The sequence below is a fragment of the Vairimorpha ceranae genome (genome assembly GCF_000988165.1).
Source record: "Vairimorpha ceranae strain PA08 1199 chromosome Unknown NODE_21, whole genome shotgun sequence".
Taxonomy (NCBI): Eukaryota; Fungi; Microsporidia; family Nosematidae; genus Vairimorpha; species Vairimorpha ceranae.
In genome coordinates this window covers 13,347-30,300 of record NW_020169316.1, presented here as the reverse complement: position 1 = coordinate 30,300, position 16,954 = coordinate 13,347, and the positions used below count along the sequence as shown (strand labels likewise).

Here is a 16,954-nt window from a genome sequence, read left to right as displayed (position 1 = left end):
TAATAATAAGCAATCAAAGAAATATTTAAAAATTTAAAAAATGAAACGTCCCACTAAAATAACTATGAATTATTTTCATTTACAATATCTTAGCAAATATGAAAAAAAGAATTTTTTATATAAATATGCTACATATATATTTATTATAAGGTTTATTTTTCGAATAAATAAAAGTTGTATCACTTTATAGAAATTTACATTCTTTTTATTGAATAGGTGTTGTGAATGTGCATATTTAGAATATCTTGTTCTTTCCATTACAAGGCACAAGTACATATATAAGTTAGTGGAATTTTAAATGTACTATAATGCTTTATGGCAGTATAAAATTTAATGTAGAATTATCATTTTTTAATTCAATAAAACACTTTATATCAAATTAATATACTTTTTTGATTTATTTATCAAATCGATATAACTTTTTATCTAATAAAAAAAATTATATTAAATTGATTTGACTTTTTGTTCAATAAAACAATTTTTTCAATAGATGTGATTCTTTTGTTCAAAACAATTTTTATATCAATATTAATATAACCTTAAGTTTAATATAAATATTACTTTCTAGTTCAATAAAATAATTTTATATCAAACTAATATCGCTTTTAAATTTATTAAAAAATTTTGTATAAAATCGATATAATTTTTTATTAAATATAACAACTTTATATCAAATCGATATAACTTTTAAATCCAATAAAAAAATTTTTATATTAAACTAATATTATTTTTTATTTTAAAAAGCAGTTTTATATCAAATCGATATAACTTTTTTATATAATAAAACAATTTTTAAAGTTAATAAACCAATTTTTATTTTAAACATTTTTAAGTTAATAAATCAATTTTTATTTTAAAAATTTTATAGGTTAATAAACCTATTTAATATCAAATTAAAAAATTTCCCAATTCAATAAACAATTTTTATACTAAAGTAAATTTTTAATTCAAAATAATATCTATATAAATATCAATATAACTTTTAATTAAAAAATGTATCAAAAATACTTTCTATATCCAATTCAAACATAGATCCTGAATAAGGTATCTTATACTTGTTCAAAACATCTCCGTTACAGACACCAATACTTCCAAAAATTTTATCGTTTATTTTTAAAACAGCACTCTGATTTTTCAAATATTTTTTTTCATCATCCATCCTCTCAAACTTATAGTCTTTGATACCACATTTTTCTAAAATCACAGTCATAGGTCCTTGTACATCCTCTAAATGACTTTTATTACCAACGTATAAACAAGATAAATATCTTCTATTTCTAGCACCCACGTCACTTTCACTATCTAAAAACACCACATCCCCTACTTCAAAGATCTTTATAGGTATTTTACAGTGTAAATTACTAGATACAGCCTTCATTAGCCCTGGATAAAGAGAACTTCGCACCGCTTCACATTCCAGTGATTTATAATTAGATACAACCGCACTATTATCTCCGAATATATTATCACTTTTAGATACTAGCACCATAGTATAAACTTCTGTAAATCCCAACATACACATTTCCAATCTTAATTTATCACTAAACTTATTTATTCTATTTTCACTGCCAATAGTATTAATATCGGGCATAACCATATTAATGTTATTAAATCCGTAACATATAGCAATATCTTCTATAAGATCTGCTTTATGAAGTACATCCTGTCTTACAGATGGTACAGTAACATTTAGGTGTTTATCGTCAATAATATTAGTTTTATACATCATTTTAATTAATAAATCTGATAAATCTATCACAGATATATTAATATTTAGCTCTTTATAAACTTCATCTATCGACAATAAATACGATTTATCTTTAATTTCAAGTATTTCTTGCTTATCACTAATTATATTGACCTGACACATGTTATCGGTCCTAAATGCACTTAATATCATTTTTAAACATGTATTAACTTTATAAGTATTTGTACCTGTAACTTCTACCAGAATATTTGTAGTATTAACAGATATTTTAGTTCTATTACTATTTATAACCGGAGGTACACTTAATATATGACCTTTAGCATCCATAAATACTATATAGTTATCATTATCAACGTATTGTAAATATTTCCCGATATTTTTATCGTCTTTAAAATGCATTTCCAAGTCGTTTATTTCTTTGGTGCAATTTAACGGTGCGAATTTTAATTCCGTTTTTTTTATTGATTTGTAAGTCACTGGCCATGAAATTGTATCTAGATCGTGTGTCCCCATAGACACTAATGATCTATTTCTACCAAGATTGCCACATAACTTTTCCTGGTAAGATATAAAACTGTCATAAGAATATTTATCAAATTTATAATTTTTTATTATAGCAGCCGCCACACAAGACCGATTACCAAAATGTTGTTTAAAAATGGTGTATTCACTGGATTGTAAATTAATATCCTCGAATACCTTTTCAAATAAATAAGACTGTAGTGCGTAATTTAAACCCTCGGCACATAATAAATCATAACGATTAGCAGGTATTTCTATTTTATAAGTAATATCATCACTTTCTTCGATACATTCATCAATTTCTAATCCGTAATTAAATAAAATATCAGAAAATGTTTCCGAGTCATACGATTTACCAAGAAGTTTTTCGATTTCTCGTTTTTTAACTGAAATTGTCGGCATTTTAGGGATAAAAAATATTTAAAAGTAAAATATTCTACAGTTAACTAGAAAGAGTTTAATGGTATACATACACAGTTAATAAAGAAATTAAAAGTTTAATGTTTTATTTAAATACAGTAATTATTATTTTTTTGCTTCTCTTAAGCTTGTACGTAATGAAATTTTTAAAATTTTATTTCATAAAGTTTACATTCATAACCCTTAAATGCTTGTTAAAACATTTGATGATATTATTTTTACATTTGATAATAAATATCTCTCTAAGTCTAAATTGTTAGAATCCATTTGTAATCACACAATATTACTTGAACCAGTTCCTTTACTTATAAATCATGACGGATTAGATATTATTTATAAATTTATGAAAATAGATACATGCACTTTATCCACCGAATACAGTGCTTATGATCTTAAATTTAAACAATCTGATTTAGATTTTTTTAGATCTTACGATTGTAATAAGTTAATAGATTTATCTAATGCCTGTTCTTATTTAGAATATTATTATTGTTTAGAAGTGTGTTGTAAATTAATAGCAGGGAAATTAAGAAATAAGAATGTACAAATATTAAAGAAACAGTTTGGAGATGAGGAAGTTTTAAATAATAAGGATTTTGAATGGTTATCTTCTGATGAACAATAAATAAATGAATATTGTAAGTGTTAAAGAGTGTTTAAAAATGCTAAATAATTATAGCGTAGAGCCAATAGCGGCTAATAAATTATTTACAATTTTAATGTATAACTAACAACATTATTTTATAAATAAACTTTTATTTATTCATAAGATTCAATAGCACTCTTTTCAATAAGTTCCACCTGTGGCTTATTCCTAATAACAGGCATAATAATTCCTTTATGCTGTTTAACTCCACTCTCCTTGGCTTCTTTTCCATTCTTAAAAATAGTTAATTTACTGAGATATTCCTTTACTCTCTGTGAGTTAAGATCTAGTGTTTCTTTATTCATATTCCTTCTTCTAGTATCAACTCTTATTCCTATTTTTCTAGCATAATTTACTTCAATACCTGCCTCTTTTAATTCTTCGGGAGTAAACCCTTTACCTAATCTCTGCTTTTTATTGTATCTAATTGTAGGACACCTTACAATAGGACACAGTTTTTTTAGTGGTGCAGGATATAAAGCTTTGGCTTTCATTTTCCTATTCTTAGCCCTTCTTAATGCTCTACTAGGCTGATTATGCCACTCTTTTACCCTTTTCATAGCATTCCTGTGATTATTTGGTAGAATGTGATTGTTTTTCATGTGGGGCTAAAAAAAATATTTTTTTAAACCCCAGATGGCAGAAATACAAAAATCAGTAATAACCCAAGGAAAAAGAAAAACAGCTTTGGCTACCTGTAAGTGTGTTGAGAGTGATGAGATGACAATATTGGTCGATAAAGTACCTTATAAAATACTTAGTAACAGATTAATGCTATCAAAGATTAAAGAAATCATTTGTATTGTTGATGAATCTAATCTTAAAAATCTTAGTTTTACTATCACCACAAAAATTAAAGAAGGAGTGACTACTAACAAAAAGAATAATGGGGATGTAGCGCTAGCATATGCAGTAAGAATGGCTTTTTCTAAAGCTATAGTGGCTTACTATGGTACTTATTTTGATGAATGGAAAAAGCAAGAAATAAAAAAAATGCTGATGGCTTATGACAGATATTGTCTTGTAGGAGATATTAGGAAGAAAGAGCCAAAGAAATTTGGAGGACCGGGTGCACGTGCAAGATATCAGAAATCTTATCGTTAGAATAAAAATTCTTAAATAATACATTTTTTTTTGTATTATAATACGTTTGTTATTTCTGTAATAATTCATTTATTTTTTTGTGTAATAATAAATTTGCTTCTTCTGTAACTGTAGGACAAACTGCCCACTAGCAGTATTTTAATGATAGCCTTGTCATATCTGTTTTTTAAATAAACCCATGTTTTATCTCAATAATTAATTTTTATTATTACTCGCTGTTTTACAGTTTTCTTGTTAACACTAAACTTTATACATTTATTTATGCAGTAATTATTTTCCCTTATGGATTATAAAACACACAACAGTGTAGGAATTTTGGGAGATGAAGATACAATAAATGGATTTATGATTTCTGGAATACAACTAGATACTAAAAATCCTAATCTTATTCAGGTTACTTATAATACACCAGAAGAAGACTTAAAAAAAATGTTTACTAAATTAATCCTTCGAAAAGATTTAGCTCTCATTTTGGTGTGTGATTTTGTATATGAAAAAATTTTAGAAGAAATAAAGAAATATGATGGACTTATACCTTCAATAATAGAAATACCAAGTAAAATAAAATGTGAACATTAAAATATTTTATAAAAATTATTTTATTTATGCGCATAACAATAAACGTAGAAATGTAAAAGTTGTCATAAAATGTAAATTTGTAATAAATTTATTTTTTAAAAAACAATTTTTCAAAAAAATTATATATCAAAAGCTAAGTGTTCTTTACATTTCTGTATAAGCCAGTCAAATGGTTCTACAAGTGTATTAATATCTAATCCACTTACATAATATAACCTTACATTATCTTTTAAATCTACCATAGGTTTATTAACATTACATAAATCTTTTTTATTTCCTAAAATAAGCACGGGAATGTCTGGTACCTCATTAATAACTTTATTTAAGTACATGTCATTCCCTGTAGTCAAATCGTATACAAATACTAATCCATCACATTTCTCAAAATAATTATTCCAAAATTCTCTAAAAACTGTCTGTCCTCCAATGTCATACACTAAAAGAGTAGTGTCTCTGTACACACAAGAAAATAACGAATATCCAAATGTAGGTTGAATATTACTAGTATTCCTTCTAAATATATTTTCTAGAATGGTTGTCTTTCCTGAATTGTCTAATCCAATACACACTAATTTTAATTGATTGCTTTCTTTTTTAAGTTTTCTTATTAATTTTAGAAATGTCATAAAATACAGAGCGATATTTTTTTTAAAGTAAGAAAGAAAACGTGTGTTTAATTTTAATTATATTTAAGCTCCGATGGCGTAATGGCTAACGCGTCTGCCTTCTAAGCAGAAGATTGCGGGTTCGAGTCCCGCTCGGAGTGAATATTTTATTTTAAAAAAAAAATATTTTTATGCCATGCATAAAAAGTTGTACCATTTACAAGAAAAATTAGAAGAACAAGATCTACCCGAATACTTATCATTTCTTCCACCAGAACTACGTAATTGTGATACAAAACTTGATAAATTATACACTGACCACATTCTACCAATAATAAGTAATGATACTTCTCTCCTTCCATTATTACATTCATATACAAATATACCTCTTGAATGTGATCTAGACGAAATTGAATTATTACTAGAAAATTATAATTCAGTTACATCTCCATTTTTTGAAACTGGTACCAAACAAAATTACAGTAGTGGATTTAAAACAGCATCAGAAAAACAACTTACAGGATTAAAACAAAATGATGCGAAAAAGTCTAGTGGTGAAATAGATCCTGAATCAAATATAGAAAATAATATTTTAGAAAGAATTAAAAGTGAAATCTTAGAAAATGTTAATAATATTACATGGGATGATGTAGTTGGATTAGATAATGTTAAAAAAATAATTAATGAAATAGTATTATGGCCAATGCAGCGACCAGATTTATTTACTGGGCTCAGAGGACCACCTAAGGGATTAATGTTATTTGGTCCGCCAGGTACTGGTAAAACTATGATTGGAAAATGTATAGCAAGTCAATGTAATGCTACTTTTTTTAGTATAAGTGCAAGTTCATTAACAAGTAAGTGGGTTGGTGAAGGTGAAAAAATGGTTAGAGCACTGTTTTACTTAGGGCGGAAAATGCAGCCTAGTGTCATTTTTATTGACGAAATTGATAGTTTGTTAAGTCAAAGATCAGAAAATGAAAATGAAGGAAGTAGAAGAATCAAAACAGAATTTTTAGTACAATTTGATGGAACTGCAACATCTAATGATGATAAAATACTTGTTATAGGAGCGACAAACAGACCGCATGAAATTGACGAGGCAGCTGTGCGTCGCCTTGTAAAACGAGTTTATGTATCACTGCCAGATGAAAATGCAAGAATAAAAATGGTAAAAAATTTAGTGACAAACTATAAAAATAATTTGTCTGCTAACGACCTTACAAAAATCAGTCAACTTACAGAAGGATATTCTGGTTCAGATATATTTAATTTATGTAGAGAGGCATCACTTGAACCTTTTAGAGAAATTGAAGATATAAAAAAATTTAAAACTGAAAATGCTAGAGAAATTAATGTTGAAGATTTTGTAAAGGCTGTTTCACAGATCAAAAAAAGCGTAAGTAGTCGTGATCTGCATTTATATGAAGAATGGAATGGAACTTATGGATCGAAATAAAAATTATTGAGTGTTTAATTCTTTTTATTTTCCCCTTATTCTTTTATGGATTATATTTCTAACGAGTGGATACTAGAAAATGCCCATTTTTTTTCGCAAAAAAAGGTTGTTATTATCGCAGGTGCAGGAATATCTGTTTCCAGTGGTATTCCCGACTTTAGATCAAAAACTGGACTTTTTCAGGATATTAAAAATAAATACAAAATAAAAGGCGAAGAATTATTCAGTTATAAATTTGGAATTGAATCACGTACTAGGAAAATCTACCTTGAATACATTTGTAATCTAAAAAGATTAATTAATAACAGTAATCCATCGTATACACATAAATTTTTTAAATGGTATGCACAGGTAACATCTTTAAGAGTTTATACACAAAATATTGATAGTTTAGAAGAGAAAGGTGGATTAACAAAAGATAATTTGGTTTATCTACATGGAAATTTAAAATATCTAAGATGTTTATATTGTGGTTCACAGTCTGAATTTAATAATCCTACTGATATTTTAAATTCTCCTAAATGCACAATTTGTGCTAAATCTCAAAATGAAAGATTAAAAAATATTCCTAAATATTTACATACAAATATTATTCATTATCATCAGGATCATCCAGATTCTGATTTAATATCTAAATGTATTAAAAAAGATAGTAATTTAGATTTACTTATAGTAGTAGGTACTAGTCTTAATGTTTTTGGAGTAAAAAATATGGTAAAGTATTTTAGTAAATTTTGCAAGAATCGAATATTTGTTAGTTTAAGTAATTGCTCTTCTTCTATGAAGAAATATTTTACACATTTCTACAAAGGAACTTCAGATGACTTTTTTAGACATGTTAAAAAATCAGTTGAAAATTATGATTTAGATATTTCACTACAAGATATTTCTATTCACGAAGAAAATATAGAAAAGAAAGTACTTGATACAGAAAGTAGAAAACCAACAAAGAAAAATATTTTGAAGAAAATGAAACGACTTTCGTTAACAAAAGAAGATATTGTCAACAATTTTATTGTTTTAAACAATTCAAAGTTTATTTGAAACAATCCCATACATCTGATTCTGATGGAAAAGATTTAATTCTAGAAAAAGATAGCTCTATGCTATTCGTTTGTTTTTTAATAATAAACTTAGTTTTATATTTCTTTATCTTATTTTTTAATTTAATAATTTTCATATCTTTTGACTTTAATTGTTCTTTAACTTGTAATACTTTCTCAGATAAATATTTTTCGTTATCAACAAAACATTTATATTTAAATTTATGTTCTTCTTTGTTTTTCGCAATAAAGTCTAAAAATTGATTTAATTTATTGGCCATGTCGTTTATTTGCAAATATATATTATTTACATCTAAATTACACACAACCTTTTTATATCTCATTTCTATTAATGTTTGTGATGCATGGATTACTTTGCTTACATTAATGTTATTTATTATATGAGAACAACTACTCATAAAATCCAATGCTTTCTTGCGAAATGCGTATATTTCATCAATATAAGCTTTTATATTATCTTTAAGATTTTTATTCTGTTTATTTAAATGTTCTATGTTTTCTTTGTAAATTCTCATTTCAGAAATATTCTTATCTTTAACAATTTCATATTCTTTATTTCTTTCTTCAAATTCTGCTTGTAGTTTAATAATTTTTGCCACACTCTCTTTCTTTTCATGTTGTAAATCAATGCATGTTTCTCTCAGTTTTTTTAATTCTAAATTTATTTTACAATTTTCTTTTCTAAGGTATCTATTTTTTAATTTATGTTTTTGATTCTCGCAAAACAGTTTATCAAGATACAAAAGTATTTTACATCTTGTTGTCGATGTATTATTTATTTTTTTAGATTTACTAGAATGAGGATTTTTTTGATTTTTTCTAAAAGTTGTACGACAGAGATTTTCCTCTTTTTGTTTAATATTGATAATTTCATATTTAGGTAAGGTTGTCTGCTTATTTTGTGGTTTTAAAATTTTTACATGCCCTAAAGCTTTTTCATAATTGTTTGTTAAATTAATCAAAGAATCATTTTTTTGTTTAATTTTTTCATCATTTAAATTATAATCTAGTAAATTACTAGGTTCTGTATTTTTATTATTTGTTATGCAAGATGTTGTTTTATTATCGATAAAATGATTAGAAACACTTTTCTGCTCATGTGATACTTGTAAATATGTTTTATTTTTATATTCTGCACTTTGAGATTTAGAAAGTTTACTGTTTTTATTGTTTTCTTTTTCACAGCTCTTTATTTCATCATTCTCGTGATTTTTCAAACTGTAATTTACATCTGCATCAACTTTTTTAGTAGATGTTGTGTGAATGCAAGAATTTTTTTCGCTACTAAAATCCGATTTATTATTTTTTGAAGAGCATAAGTCTTCTGTTAAACCTCCTAAAGAATCATCATTTAAAGCCTTTGATATTTGTAAAGAGATGTCATCTTTTGTATTAATATTTATTAAATCATTACTTCTATACAAAATTATAGACTTAGGTTTTATTGGAGTTGAGTAATGAAATTTTGGAACTTTATTATGCATAATTTAGAAAAATAACTTTTTTTATATTTTTTTGCATAAAAATCTTAGTTTGTTTGTATTAAAAAGCTAAAAGTATCAGATTTATAAAAAAAATTAAATTTGTAAATATATATAAATAATTTTTTCATGAAAGTACGGAACTAAAATTTAAATTACAAAATTTTTTAATATAAATTATAAACGTAATGAGCGTATTTTTACCTAAAAATTTAATAATTAAATAACAGGCTGTTTAACATCCAATATAACTCTAATATTCATAGCTAACAATTCACTGCATAAATATTTGAATACATAAGGCATCTCTACTGTATTAAAAATCTTACCACCGCAAATACACTTATCGTTATTAGCGAATAGAATACTCTTACAAGTACAACAGAAAGTAAAAACAGAGTGGTCACTACATTTAAGTAATCTATCATTTAGAAGATAAGGGGTACCGTGTGCAATCATAGCATCCCTTTCCATCTCTCCAAATCTTACACCTCCTAAATTCTTTCTTCCTCCCACGGGTTGTCTAGTGGTAGCTACAACGGCACCAGATGCCCTAACTTGATATTTGTCATTTACCATGTGCCTTAATCTTTGATAAAAAACGACACCAATAAAAATATCTGTCTTAAATTCTGTGCCTGTTATACCGCTGTACATTGGCTCATTTCCATAGTAATTAAACCCATGCTGGATTAATTGATCACCGATTGATGGTTCATTGCGCTGTACGTCATTATTATTTAAAAAAGTATTTTTTTCAAATGGCGTAGCATCTTGTATTTCCCCCAAACAACAGCCTGATTTTCCAGCCATGCTTTCTATTAACATTCCTATAGTCATTCTAGATGGGAATGCGTGAGGATTGATTATAATATCTGGTACAATTCCCGATTCAGTAAAAGGCATATCAATAGATGGCCAGTGCATTGAACACACACCTTTCTGACCATGTCTACTACAAAATTTATCTCCTATATTTGGATTTCGAATAATTCTAAACTTAATATTTGCACATAAATTTTCATTTTCAAAAATGTCTACACTTTCAATAATATATCCATCACTACTTTTACACAACACAGATGTTTCTTTACCTCCAAAATCCATGTATTTATATAAAATATCACCAGTATTAATTTTACAACCAACATCAGGAAGATAAGAAAAACAACAGTCTTTTGGTAATTCTATTTTATCTACTTTGTAAACATATCCAGTAAAAAGACCTCTTTCCATGCTTCCTTTATTGATAACCATAGCATCTTCCATGTCATATGCTGTATATGACAAAACAGCCACAATGCAATTTAACCCTAAAGGATAATCTTGTACAAGACTATATTTTTTATTTTGTACTATCGGGTGCTGAGTGTAATTAAGCATATAAATCTTAGAATCATTTCTAGTTTTGATATTGTGAGCAGGATGTCCCATACTCTGCTTGGCCATTTGGCACTGATACATATTTCTTGGTGATTGATTGTATTCAGAAAAAGGAGTGAGACTAGCCACTATACTAAAAATATTCTGATTGTCTACTTCTTGATATTCAAAACATTTACTAATGTTAGGACTGTCTTTATAAACTGTCATATCATTAAGATTTATGTCTAAAAAGACCTGTTCCATTATTCCAACCATCTCAATTTTACCACTTTCCTTGTGAAGAACAGGTCTAATCAAACGAGATACAGTATTGTAAATTAAAACGGTTTCATATAATTTAAGTCCAGAATAATGAATAATTTCTAAGCTTAAATTATTATCCCTTCTATATTTTCTAAGTTTATTTGTAAGATCACATGGATTGAAAGTGTATCCAATCAGTAATCCATTATAAAAAACAGATATTCCGTTAATAAATTGTCTATGAGAAGGAATTATCCCAAATGAATAAAGTAAATTATAATCAAAATTATTGGTAAAATTGACAAGAGAAGCAGCGGAAGTTAAATGTGTTAGTAATCCACAGGGGGTACCATCTGGTGTGTGTACAGGACAAAAAAATCCCCAACTTTCAGATCTTAATTTTCGTACGCCTGTTGTTCTAACTTCTTGAAAAAATGATCCTCTATTTAAACTTCTAAAATGACTAATGTATCTGTAAAAGTTAATTCTTTCTGCCATGATACTAAATCCTGCACTTTGTAATATATCACTAGAATTTTGTATATTAATATTACCGGTAGATAAAAAAGATTCAAATGCTCTGCCAACACTCACACAATCAAGATATTTAAAAGCGTGCATACAATTTTCTAAAGAAGGCAAAATTGGTTCTTTATTCTTTTCGTAATCTTTACGCTTCCCATTTTTACGAAGAAAAGTGCGCATAATTTGCGCTTTAAAAGATCTTTTTAAATCTTCTAACTTATCTTTAAAAATATTTGCAAACAACTGTGTTTCCGTCAACATTTCATGTGATGCAGGAGAGTCTGAGTCTTCTGGAATAATTTCTCCCTTTACCAAACTGAAAAGTTTTTTTATAGAATAAATTAGAAAATTAAACTTATCTTGATTTTTGGTTAAATGTGGACACACATATGTATCTAAAATTTCTATACAAGCTTCTTCATTAGTAGAAGCATTCATTGACTGTTTAAATCTAGCACCAATGTATTCAATACATTCTGCTCTAGAAAATACTTCTTCTTTGGTAGCTTTTTTTAGTGCAACTGTAATGTATATGTCATTGTTAAGCATTTTATAAATTTCTTGGTCTGTTGTATTCACTAAAGCTTTTAAAATAATAATAATTGGAATATGAAACTCATTTCTTCTTCTAAAAAATCTGTAAAATACATCACCATCTATGCTGTAATGTAAATAACCTACATGTCCCAATTCATCATCCCCTACACTTCTAATATAAATATAATTGTCAGTGTAGTTTTTATTTTTTTGTGGTCTACACAGTGCAAAAGGATAATTCCTTTTCTGCATAATGTGAAATCTGATAAGTTTATCAATTCCATTAATTATAAAATATCCTCCAATGTCATTCTCATCTTCGTCTATAGAATTAGGATTTGGTTCATCCAACAAATGACAGTATCCAGATTTAACCATTATAGGAAATCCACCACATGGTCGAAATTCCGAGCTTATTAATTTATCATCATAAAATAAACTGAATTTTATAAATATTTTTCCTTTGTAAGTCGTGTTTGTCAACCTTGCTTCCCTCGGTAGTAATCTTCTATCCAAACTAATATTATTTCTTTCTGTAATAAAAGGCTGATGAACAGTAAAATCAGCTATTTCCATCCTAAAAGAGCCTATTGTTAACGGTTTGACTTTTTTTATAATATTTTTAAATACTTTATTGTAAAATAGAGCATTATATGACTCAATATGCGGTTTCGCTATGTCTTCAATTTTCATAATGGGTTTATGCTAAATAAAATAATTTATATTTTTTTTGCCCACAAAAATGAAATTATTACTTGTCGAATTTGAAGATCAAAATGGTAATTCTTTGGCAGAAAAAATGCAAGTACCCGAAATAATTACTGTAGACCAGTTAAAGTCGTTAATAAACACCACAATGGCTTTATATATTAACGGAAATCAAATTTCTGATACTTTGAAATCAACGGTTGAATGTCTTAATTTAAATGACGAACAGATTATAAAAATAAAAACTAATGAAGAGGAAGCAGCTACACAAGCAGCAACGTTTTGTTCTTCATCCTATAGTGGCCATGAGGGTCCTGTTTTATGTCTTAAATTTAACGAAGTTTTAGTTACCGGTGGAAGTGACTGTACTGTAAGATTTTGGGATGTGACTACAAAAACACAGAAAAAAATACTAAAAAAACATAATCACTGGGTTCAATGTCTTGATATTTCTGATTGTAAAAAATATGTTATATCTGGGGCAATAAGTGGCGATATTAAACTTTTTACTTCTGATGGCGAATTTGTACGAAGTTTTAATGGGCACAAAGACGGTGTTACTGCAATTAAATTTTATAAAAAGTTTATTGTGTCGGCTTCAAGAGACAGAAGTGTAAAAATTTTTGATTTTGATGGTAAATGCATATTTTCTTACGGGCATGTCAAACCAATAACGTGTCTCGCTACAAATGGGGAAGTTATTGTATCGGGAGGACGAGACGGGAAAATAAAAATTTATAAAGGAAATGCTGATCTTTCTGAAGTTAACGGTCACGGTTCTAGTATTAATTGTATTGATATGAATGGGTTATATATGGTATCAGCAGACGATGATGGATGTATTGTTGTGTGGAAAGATTTTATAGTACAAAGACGTGTTAAACATGAAAGAGAAGTTATTTCTGTTTCGCTTGGGTCTAATAATATTTATTTTGCATCGGGGTCTTTTGACAAAACAGTACGTTTATGGTCGGTTGAGACAGGAAAATTAATTGCTAAATATTTTCATGTAGATTTTGTTTATAAAGTTAAACTTTTTAACGATTTGATTATTTCTAGTTCAAAAGATAGAACGGTTAAAATGTTTAGAATTTCGAAAAAGAAGGTTATTAGAGATTTTGTATGTGATGACGAAGTTTACTGTTTTGATTATTATAATAATCTATTGGTCTGTGGTACAAAAGGTAATAAGGTGTACTTTTTTAAATAAATGATAGATTTTAAGTTTTTTTTTTATTTCGAAGAAAAGACTTAATACTAACTGAGGAACGAAAACATCTATGGTTTAAAAGCCCGTTGGATTCGGAAGAAAAGGACTGTTGTTATTTGAAAAGTGCTTATCAAAAAAACAACGGTTTATTTAAAAATGTAAATATATATTTTTAAACATGTCAAATATTTTTAGCCAAGCAACACATTGATATTTAACATGTGCTTGCCGTTCCAACAAAAATAATATAAAAGCAATCTAATCCTTAAATAAATAATTAATATGTCATTTTTATTTATTTATGTCATTTTATAATTACCAGAAAACCACTCCCATATTTTTCTCAATATTCCTTTTTTAATTTCCCCTCTCATATATTTTTCATATTTTCTTACATTTTTTTCATTGTAATTATGTAATTTTATGTATTTGGCAGATAATTCTGAAGGCTTGAAATGTTCACTTTGTATTTTTACAATTTTAAAAGGTTTATATTTTATTTTGCATTTTTTAAGATCTAGTACATCTTTAACTTGTCTATTAAATGGATATAATCTCTCTTCTATGTCTAATTTCTTATTATTAACTGTTCCTTCATATTGATTTTTTAAACCTTTAATCTGCTTTTGGTGCCAGATATAATCAATAAAAGAATGGTGATGCCAGAATATTGGATCATTTGGACTAAACATTTGTCCCATATCGCCACTGAGATTTTCATGAACTAAAGCATGTGGTACAAGTTCTAAAATATCTCTAAATTCATTGTATGTACCTTTGCTATTAATTAATCTTTCTATATCTCTTACGCCATAAAATGGATCTATATTTTTATCTTTTCTTTGTAAACAATGCGAATTAGGGAAAGATACTTTATAACATTCTGACAGTCCCCAATATTCATCTGTAAAAATAAGAGATTTACTCGGATCAGATGCATCTACTGACCAATCCCAGTAAGGAATGTATATTTCTGGATCTTTTGTAAGCATTTGTAAGATTGATTCTACATGAAGAAGAAGCATTCTGTGCCATGGAAGAAATCTACCATTTTTATGGGCATAATTATCTACATCCACATGAATTTTAGCAATGTCCGCTAAATACCCTTTTTCATTAAATAAGTTAAATGCATTTTTGTATTTAATCCACTCATTTTTTGTCATGTCTCGTATTTCCTTTCTTATGACAAATTTACTTAAAATTAGTGGTATAAATATCATCATGCATTTATGCTAAGTATTTTTTTTAACCCATGAATATTTTTGAAAAATTTAATCCACCTATTGATTACCATGGACAAGAATTATCAATGAAGCTTTTTTATGTATTAATATACATTGGATATTTCTTTTCATTAATAACTGGTATATTGTACAATGATTTAAAATATACTTTATTATTAGGAATATTTACTGTATGCATTGTTTTCTTTATTTGTGTGCCATCTTGGAGATTTTATAGAAAAAATCCATTAAAGTTTGAAAAGAAGAATAATTAAATTTATAAGATTAATTTTTTAGTATTTATGAGGATAGTTTTTTTGTTGTTTAAAATGTAAAAATTGACATTAATTTTTATAATGTTTATCTTATTTTTTAAATGTATTTATAAATTACCGCTTTTTTAAAAGTGTATTTATTTTTTAAAGTGTATTAATAAACTACATATTTTTAAAATTTTCAAATTATCTATTTTTTTAAGGTTAATTTATAAATTACACATTTTTAAAATGCTTTATTTATTTTTTAAAATGTATTTATAAATATCCGCATTTATAAAATGTATTCATAAATTTTTTAAAATGTATTAGTAAATTTTTTAAGATTAATTTAAAACTTATTAAATTCTTGTATTTTGCATGATCTATGAAAAATCCTGTACTAAATCTAGAATCTTTTTTAAATAATAATGATTCTTTGTTAATATTTGATTCTGATGAGTTAACTCTTGTCGATCACCCTTTTCATTTTGATGAATATAAAATTACTTCTGAAATTGTACAAACAAAAAGTATTGAAAAAGCTGATTCTTATAAACCACACAAGACCAGAGGCATAAAAGAAAATAAAGAAGGGTATTGTTTGCCATGCGATAAATGGTTTAAGTTAAAGAACAGTAGTTATTGGTACCATATGAACTTTAAGCATGGCATAAATTCAAAAGGTATAAAATATCCTGAACCAGAAATAAGAAGAAATAATGGTAAATTAGAAGGGTTCTGTGAGGCTTGTGATGGTTGGATTACAGTGGGATATAAATTTGGAGATAAAAATTATAAATTTGGGTGGTATAGACATTGCCAAAAAGAACATAGATTTGTACAATAAAATACAAGTAAGGTTTATTTAAACTTATTAATAAAATCTTCTATTTCTTCAATTTCTATAAATTTATGATCTTTTAAAGCATTTTGAATATCTTCACTCTGTAAATTTTCATTTATTGTAAATTTTTCAAAATTACAAGTGCTTTTCATGGGAGAATATTTTTTACTTTTTATTAAATTATAAGAAAATATTAAATAACAATAATTGTGTAATAAATTACTTCTTATAAATTTTTGCAAGTGTTATCTTACAACAATTTCTTATTTTTAATAAATAATCAATACACTTAATATTTAAATGTATTGTAAAGATCACTTTTTCTGAGAATCAAAATACAATAAATTGTGCTCTGTAACATAAATAAGATTGTAAATTTAGACAGTTTTTTCATTTATCAGTAAACAACTACAAAATAAATAAAAATAAT

At 26.6% G+C, this 16,954-nt stretch overlaps 14 protein-coding genes and 1 non-coding gene across 15 annotated transcripts; 9 read left to right on the top strand and 6 right to left on the bottom strand.

The window, feature by feature from the left end:
* Positions 1-982: 982 nt before the first annotated feature.
* AAJ76_2100027669 (phenylalanyl-trna synthetase subunit beta) lies at positions 983-2,632 on the bottom strand (the record flags this gene model as incomplete). Its single annotated transcript, XM_024474574.1, has 1 exon — positions 983-2,632. One exon carries the CDS (start codon positions 2,630-2,632, stop codon positions 983-985), a length of 1,650 nt encoding a protein of 549 aa, XP_024331188.1.
* A 205-nt stretch (positions 2,633-2,837) lies between these two features.
* AAJ76_2100027463 (ubiquitin ligase skp1-like protein) lies at positions 2,838-3,275 on the top strand (the record flags this gene model as incomplete). The annotated part of the gene is made up of 1 exon (XM_024474573.1): positions 2,838-3,275. One exon carries the CDS (start codon positions 2,838-2,840, stop codon positions 3,273-3,275), a length of 438 nt encoding a protein of 145 aa, XP_024331187.1.
* Positions 3,276-3,409: 134 nt separating this feature from the next.
* AAJ76_2100026403 (60s ribosomal protein l13) lies at positions 3,410-3,898 on the bottom strand (the record flags this gene model as incomplete). The annotated part of the gene is made up of 1 exon (XM_024474572.1): positions 3,410-3,898. The coding sequence occupies one exon, from the start codon at positions 3,896-3,898 to the stop codon at positions 3,410-3,412; it is 489 nt and encodes a 162-aa protein (XP_024331186.1).
* A 34-nt stretch (positions 3,899-3,932) lies between these two features.
* AAJ76_2100026368 (40s ribosomal protein s16) lies at positions 3,933-4,400 on the top strand (the record flags this gene model as incomplete). The annotated part of the gene is made up of 1 exon (XM_024474571.1): positions 3,933-4,400. One exon carries the CDS (start codon positions 3,933-3,935, stop codon positions 4,398-4,400), a length of 468 nt encoding a protein of 155 aa, XP_024331185.1.
* A 282-nt stretch (positions 4,401-4,682) lies between these two features.
* Positions 4,683-4,979, top strand: AAJ76_2100025618 (vacuolar atp synthase subunit f; the record flags this gene model as incomplete). The annotated part of the gene is made up of 1 exon (XM_024474570.1): positions 4,683-4,979. One exon carries the CDS (start codon positions 4,683-4,685, stop codon positions 4,977-4,979), a length of 297 nt encoding a protein of 98 aa, XP_024331184.1.
* A 119-nt stretch (positions 4,980-5,098) lies between these two features.
* AAJ76_2100024696 (gtp-binding adp ribosylation factor) lies at positions 5,099-5,605 on the bottom strand (the record flags this gene model as incomplete). Its single annotated transcript, XM_024474569.1, has 1 exon — positions 5,099-5,605. The coding sequence occupies one exon, from the start codon at positions 5,603-5,605 to the stop codon at positions 5,099-5,101; it is 507 nt and encodes a 168-aa protein (XP_024331183.1).
* Positions 5,606-5,672: 67 nt separating this feature from the next.
* On the top strand, positions 5,673-5,745 carry AAJ76_2100024628. Its single transcript has one exon. It is a non-coding gene; the product is annotated as a tRNA-Arg (tRNA).
* A 35-nt stretch (positions 5,746-5,780) lies between these two features.
* On the top strand, positions 5,781-7,043 carry AAJ76_2100024520 (fidgetin-like protein 1; the record flags this gene model as incomplete). Its single annotated transcript, XM_024474568.1, has 1 exon — positions 5,781-7,043. The coding sequence occupies one exon, from the start codon at positions 5,781-5,783 to the stop codon at positions 7,041-7,043; it is 1,263 nt and encodes a 420-aa protein (XP_024331182.1).
* A 45-nt stretch (positions 7,044-7,088) lies between these two features.
* On the top strand, positions 7,089-8,087 carry AAJ76_2100023212 (sir2-like protein involved in telomeric silencing; the record flags this gene model as incomplete). Its single annotated transcript, XM_024474566.1, has 1 exon — positions 7,089-8,087. One exon carries the CDS (start codon positions 7,089-7,091, stop codon positions 8,085-8,087), a length of 999 nt encoding a protein of 332 aa, XP_024331181.1.
* A 1,720-nt stretch (positions 8,088-9,807) lies between these two features.
* On the bottom strand, positions 9,808-12,972 carry AAJ76_2100017329 (dna-directed rna polymerase subunit b; the record flags this gene model as incomplete). The annotated part of the gene is made up of 1 exon (XM_024474565.1): positions 9,808-12,972. One exon carries the CDS (start codon positions 12,970-12,972, stop codon positions 9,808-9,810), a length of 3,165 nt encoding a protein of 1,054 aa, XP_024331180.1.
* A 49-nt stretch (positions 12,973-13,021) lies between these two features.
* AAJ76_2100017279 (wd40 domain-containing protein) lies at positions 13,022-14,197 on the top strand (the record flags this gene model as incomplete). The annotated part of the gene is made up of 1 exon (XM_024474564.1): positions 13,022-14,197. One exon carries the CDS (start codon positions 13,022-13,024, stop codon positions 14,195-14,197), a length of 1,176 nt encoding a protein of 391 aa, XP_024331179.1.
* Positions 14,198-14,496: 299 nt separating this feature from the next.
* On the bottom strand, positions 14,497-15,423 carry AAJ76_2100014878 (kunitz protease inhibitor 1; the record flags this gene model as incomplete). Its single annotated transcript, XM_024474563.1, has 1 exon — positions 14,497-15,423. One exon carries the CDS (start codon positions 15,421-15,423, stop codon positions 14,497-14,499), a length of 927 nt encoding a protein of 308 aa, XP_024331178.1.
* Positions 15,424-15,452: 29 nt separating this feature from the next.
* AAJ76_2100014848 (signal peptidase subunit) lies at positions 15,453-15,698 on the top strand (the record flags this gene model as incomplete). The annotated part of the gene is made up of 1 exon (XM_024474562.1): positions 15,453-15,698. The coding sequence occupies one exon, from the start codon at positions 15,453-15,455 to the stop codon at positions 15,696-15,698; it is 246 nt and encodes an 81-aa protein (XP_024331177.1).
* Positions 15,699-16,065: 367 nt separating this feature from the next.
* AAJ76_2100014235 (meiotic expression up-regulated protein 26) lies at positions 16,066-16,527 on the top strand (the record flags this gene model as incomplete). The annotated part of the gene is made up of 1 exon (XM_024474561.1): positions 16,066-16,527. One exon carries the CDS (start codon positions 16,066-16,068, stop codon positions 16,525-16,527), a length of 462 nt encoding a protein of 153 aa, XP_024331176.1.
* Positions 16,528-16,541: 14 nt separating this feature from the next.
* AAJ76_2100013625 (hypothetical protein) lies at positions 16,542-16,676 on the bottom strand (the record flags this gene model as incomplete). The annotated part of the gene is made up of 1 exon (XM_024474560.1): positions 16,542-16,676. The coding sequence occupies one exon, from the start codon at positions 16,674-16,676 to the stop codon at positions 16,542-16,544; it is 135 nt and encodes a 44-aa protein (XP_024331175.1).
* Positions 16,677-16,954: the final 278 nt, after the last annotated feature.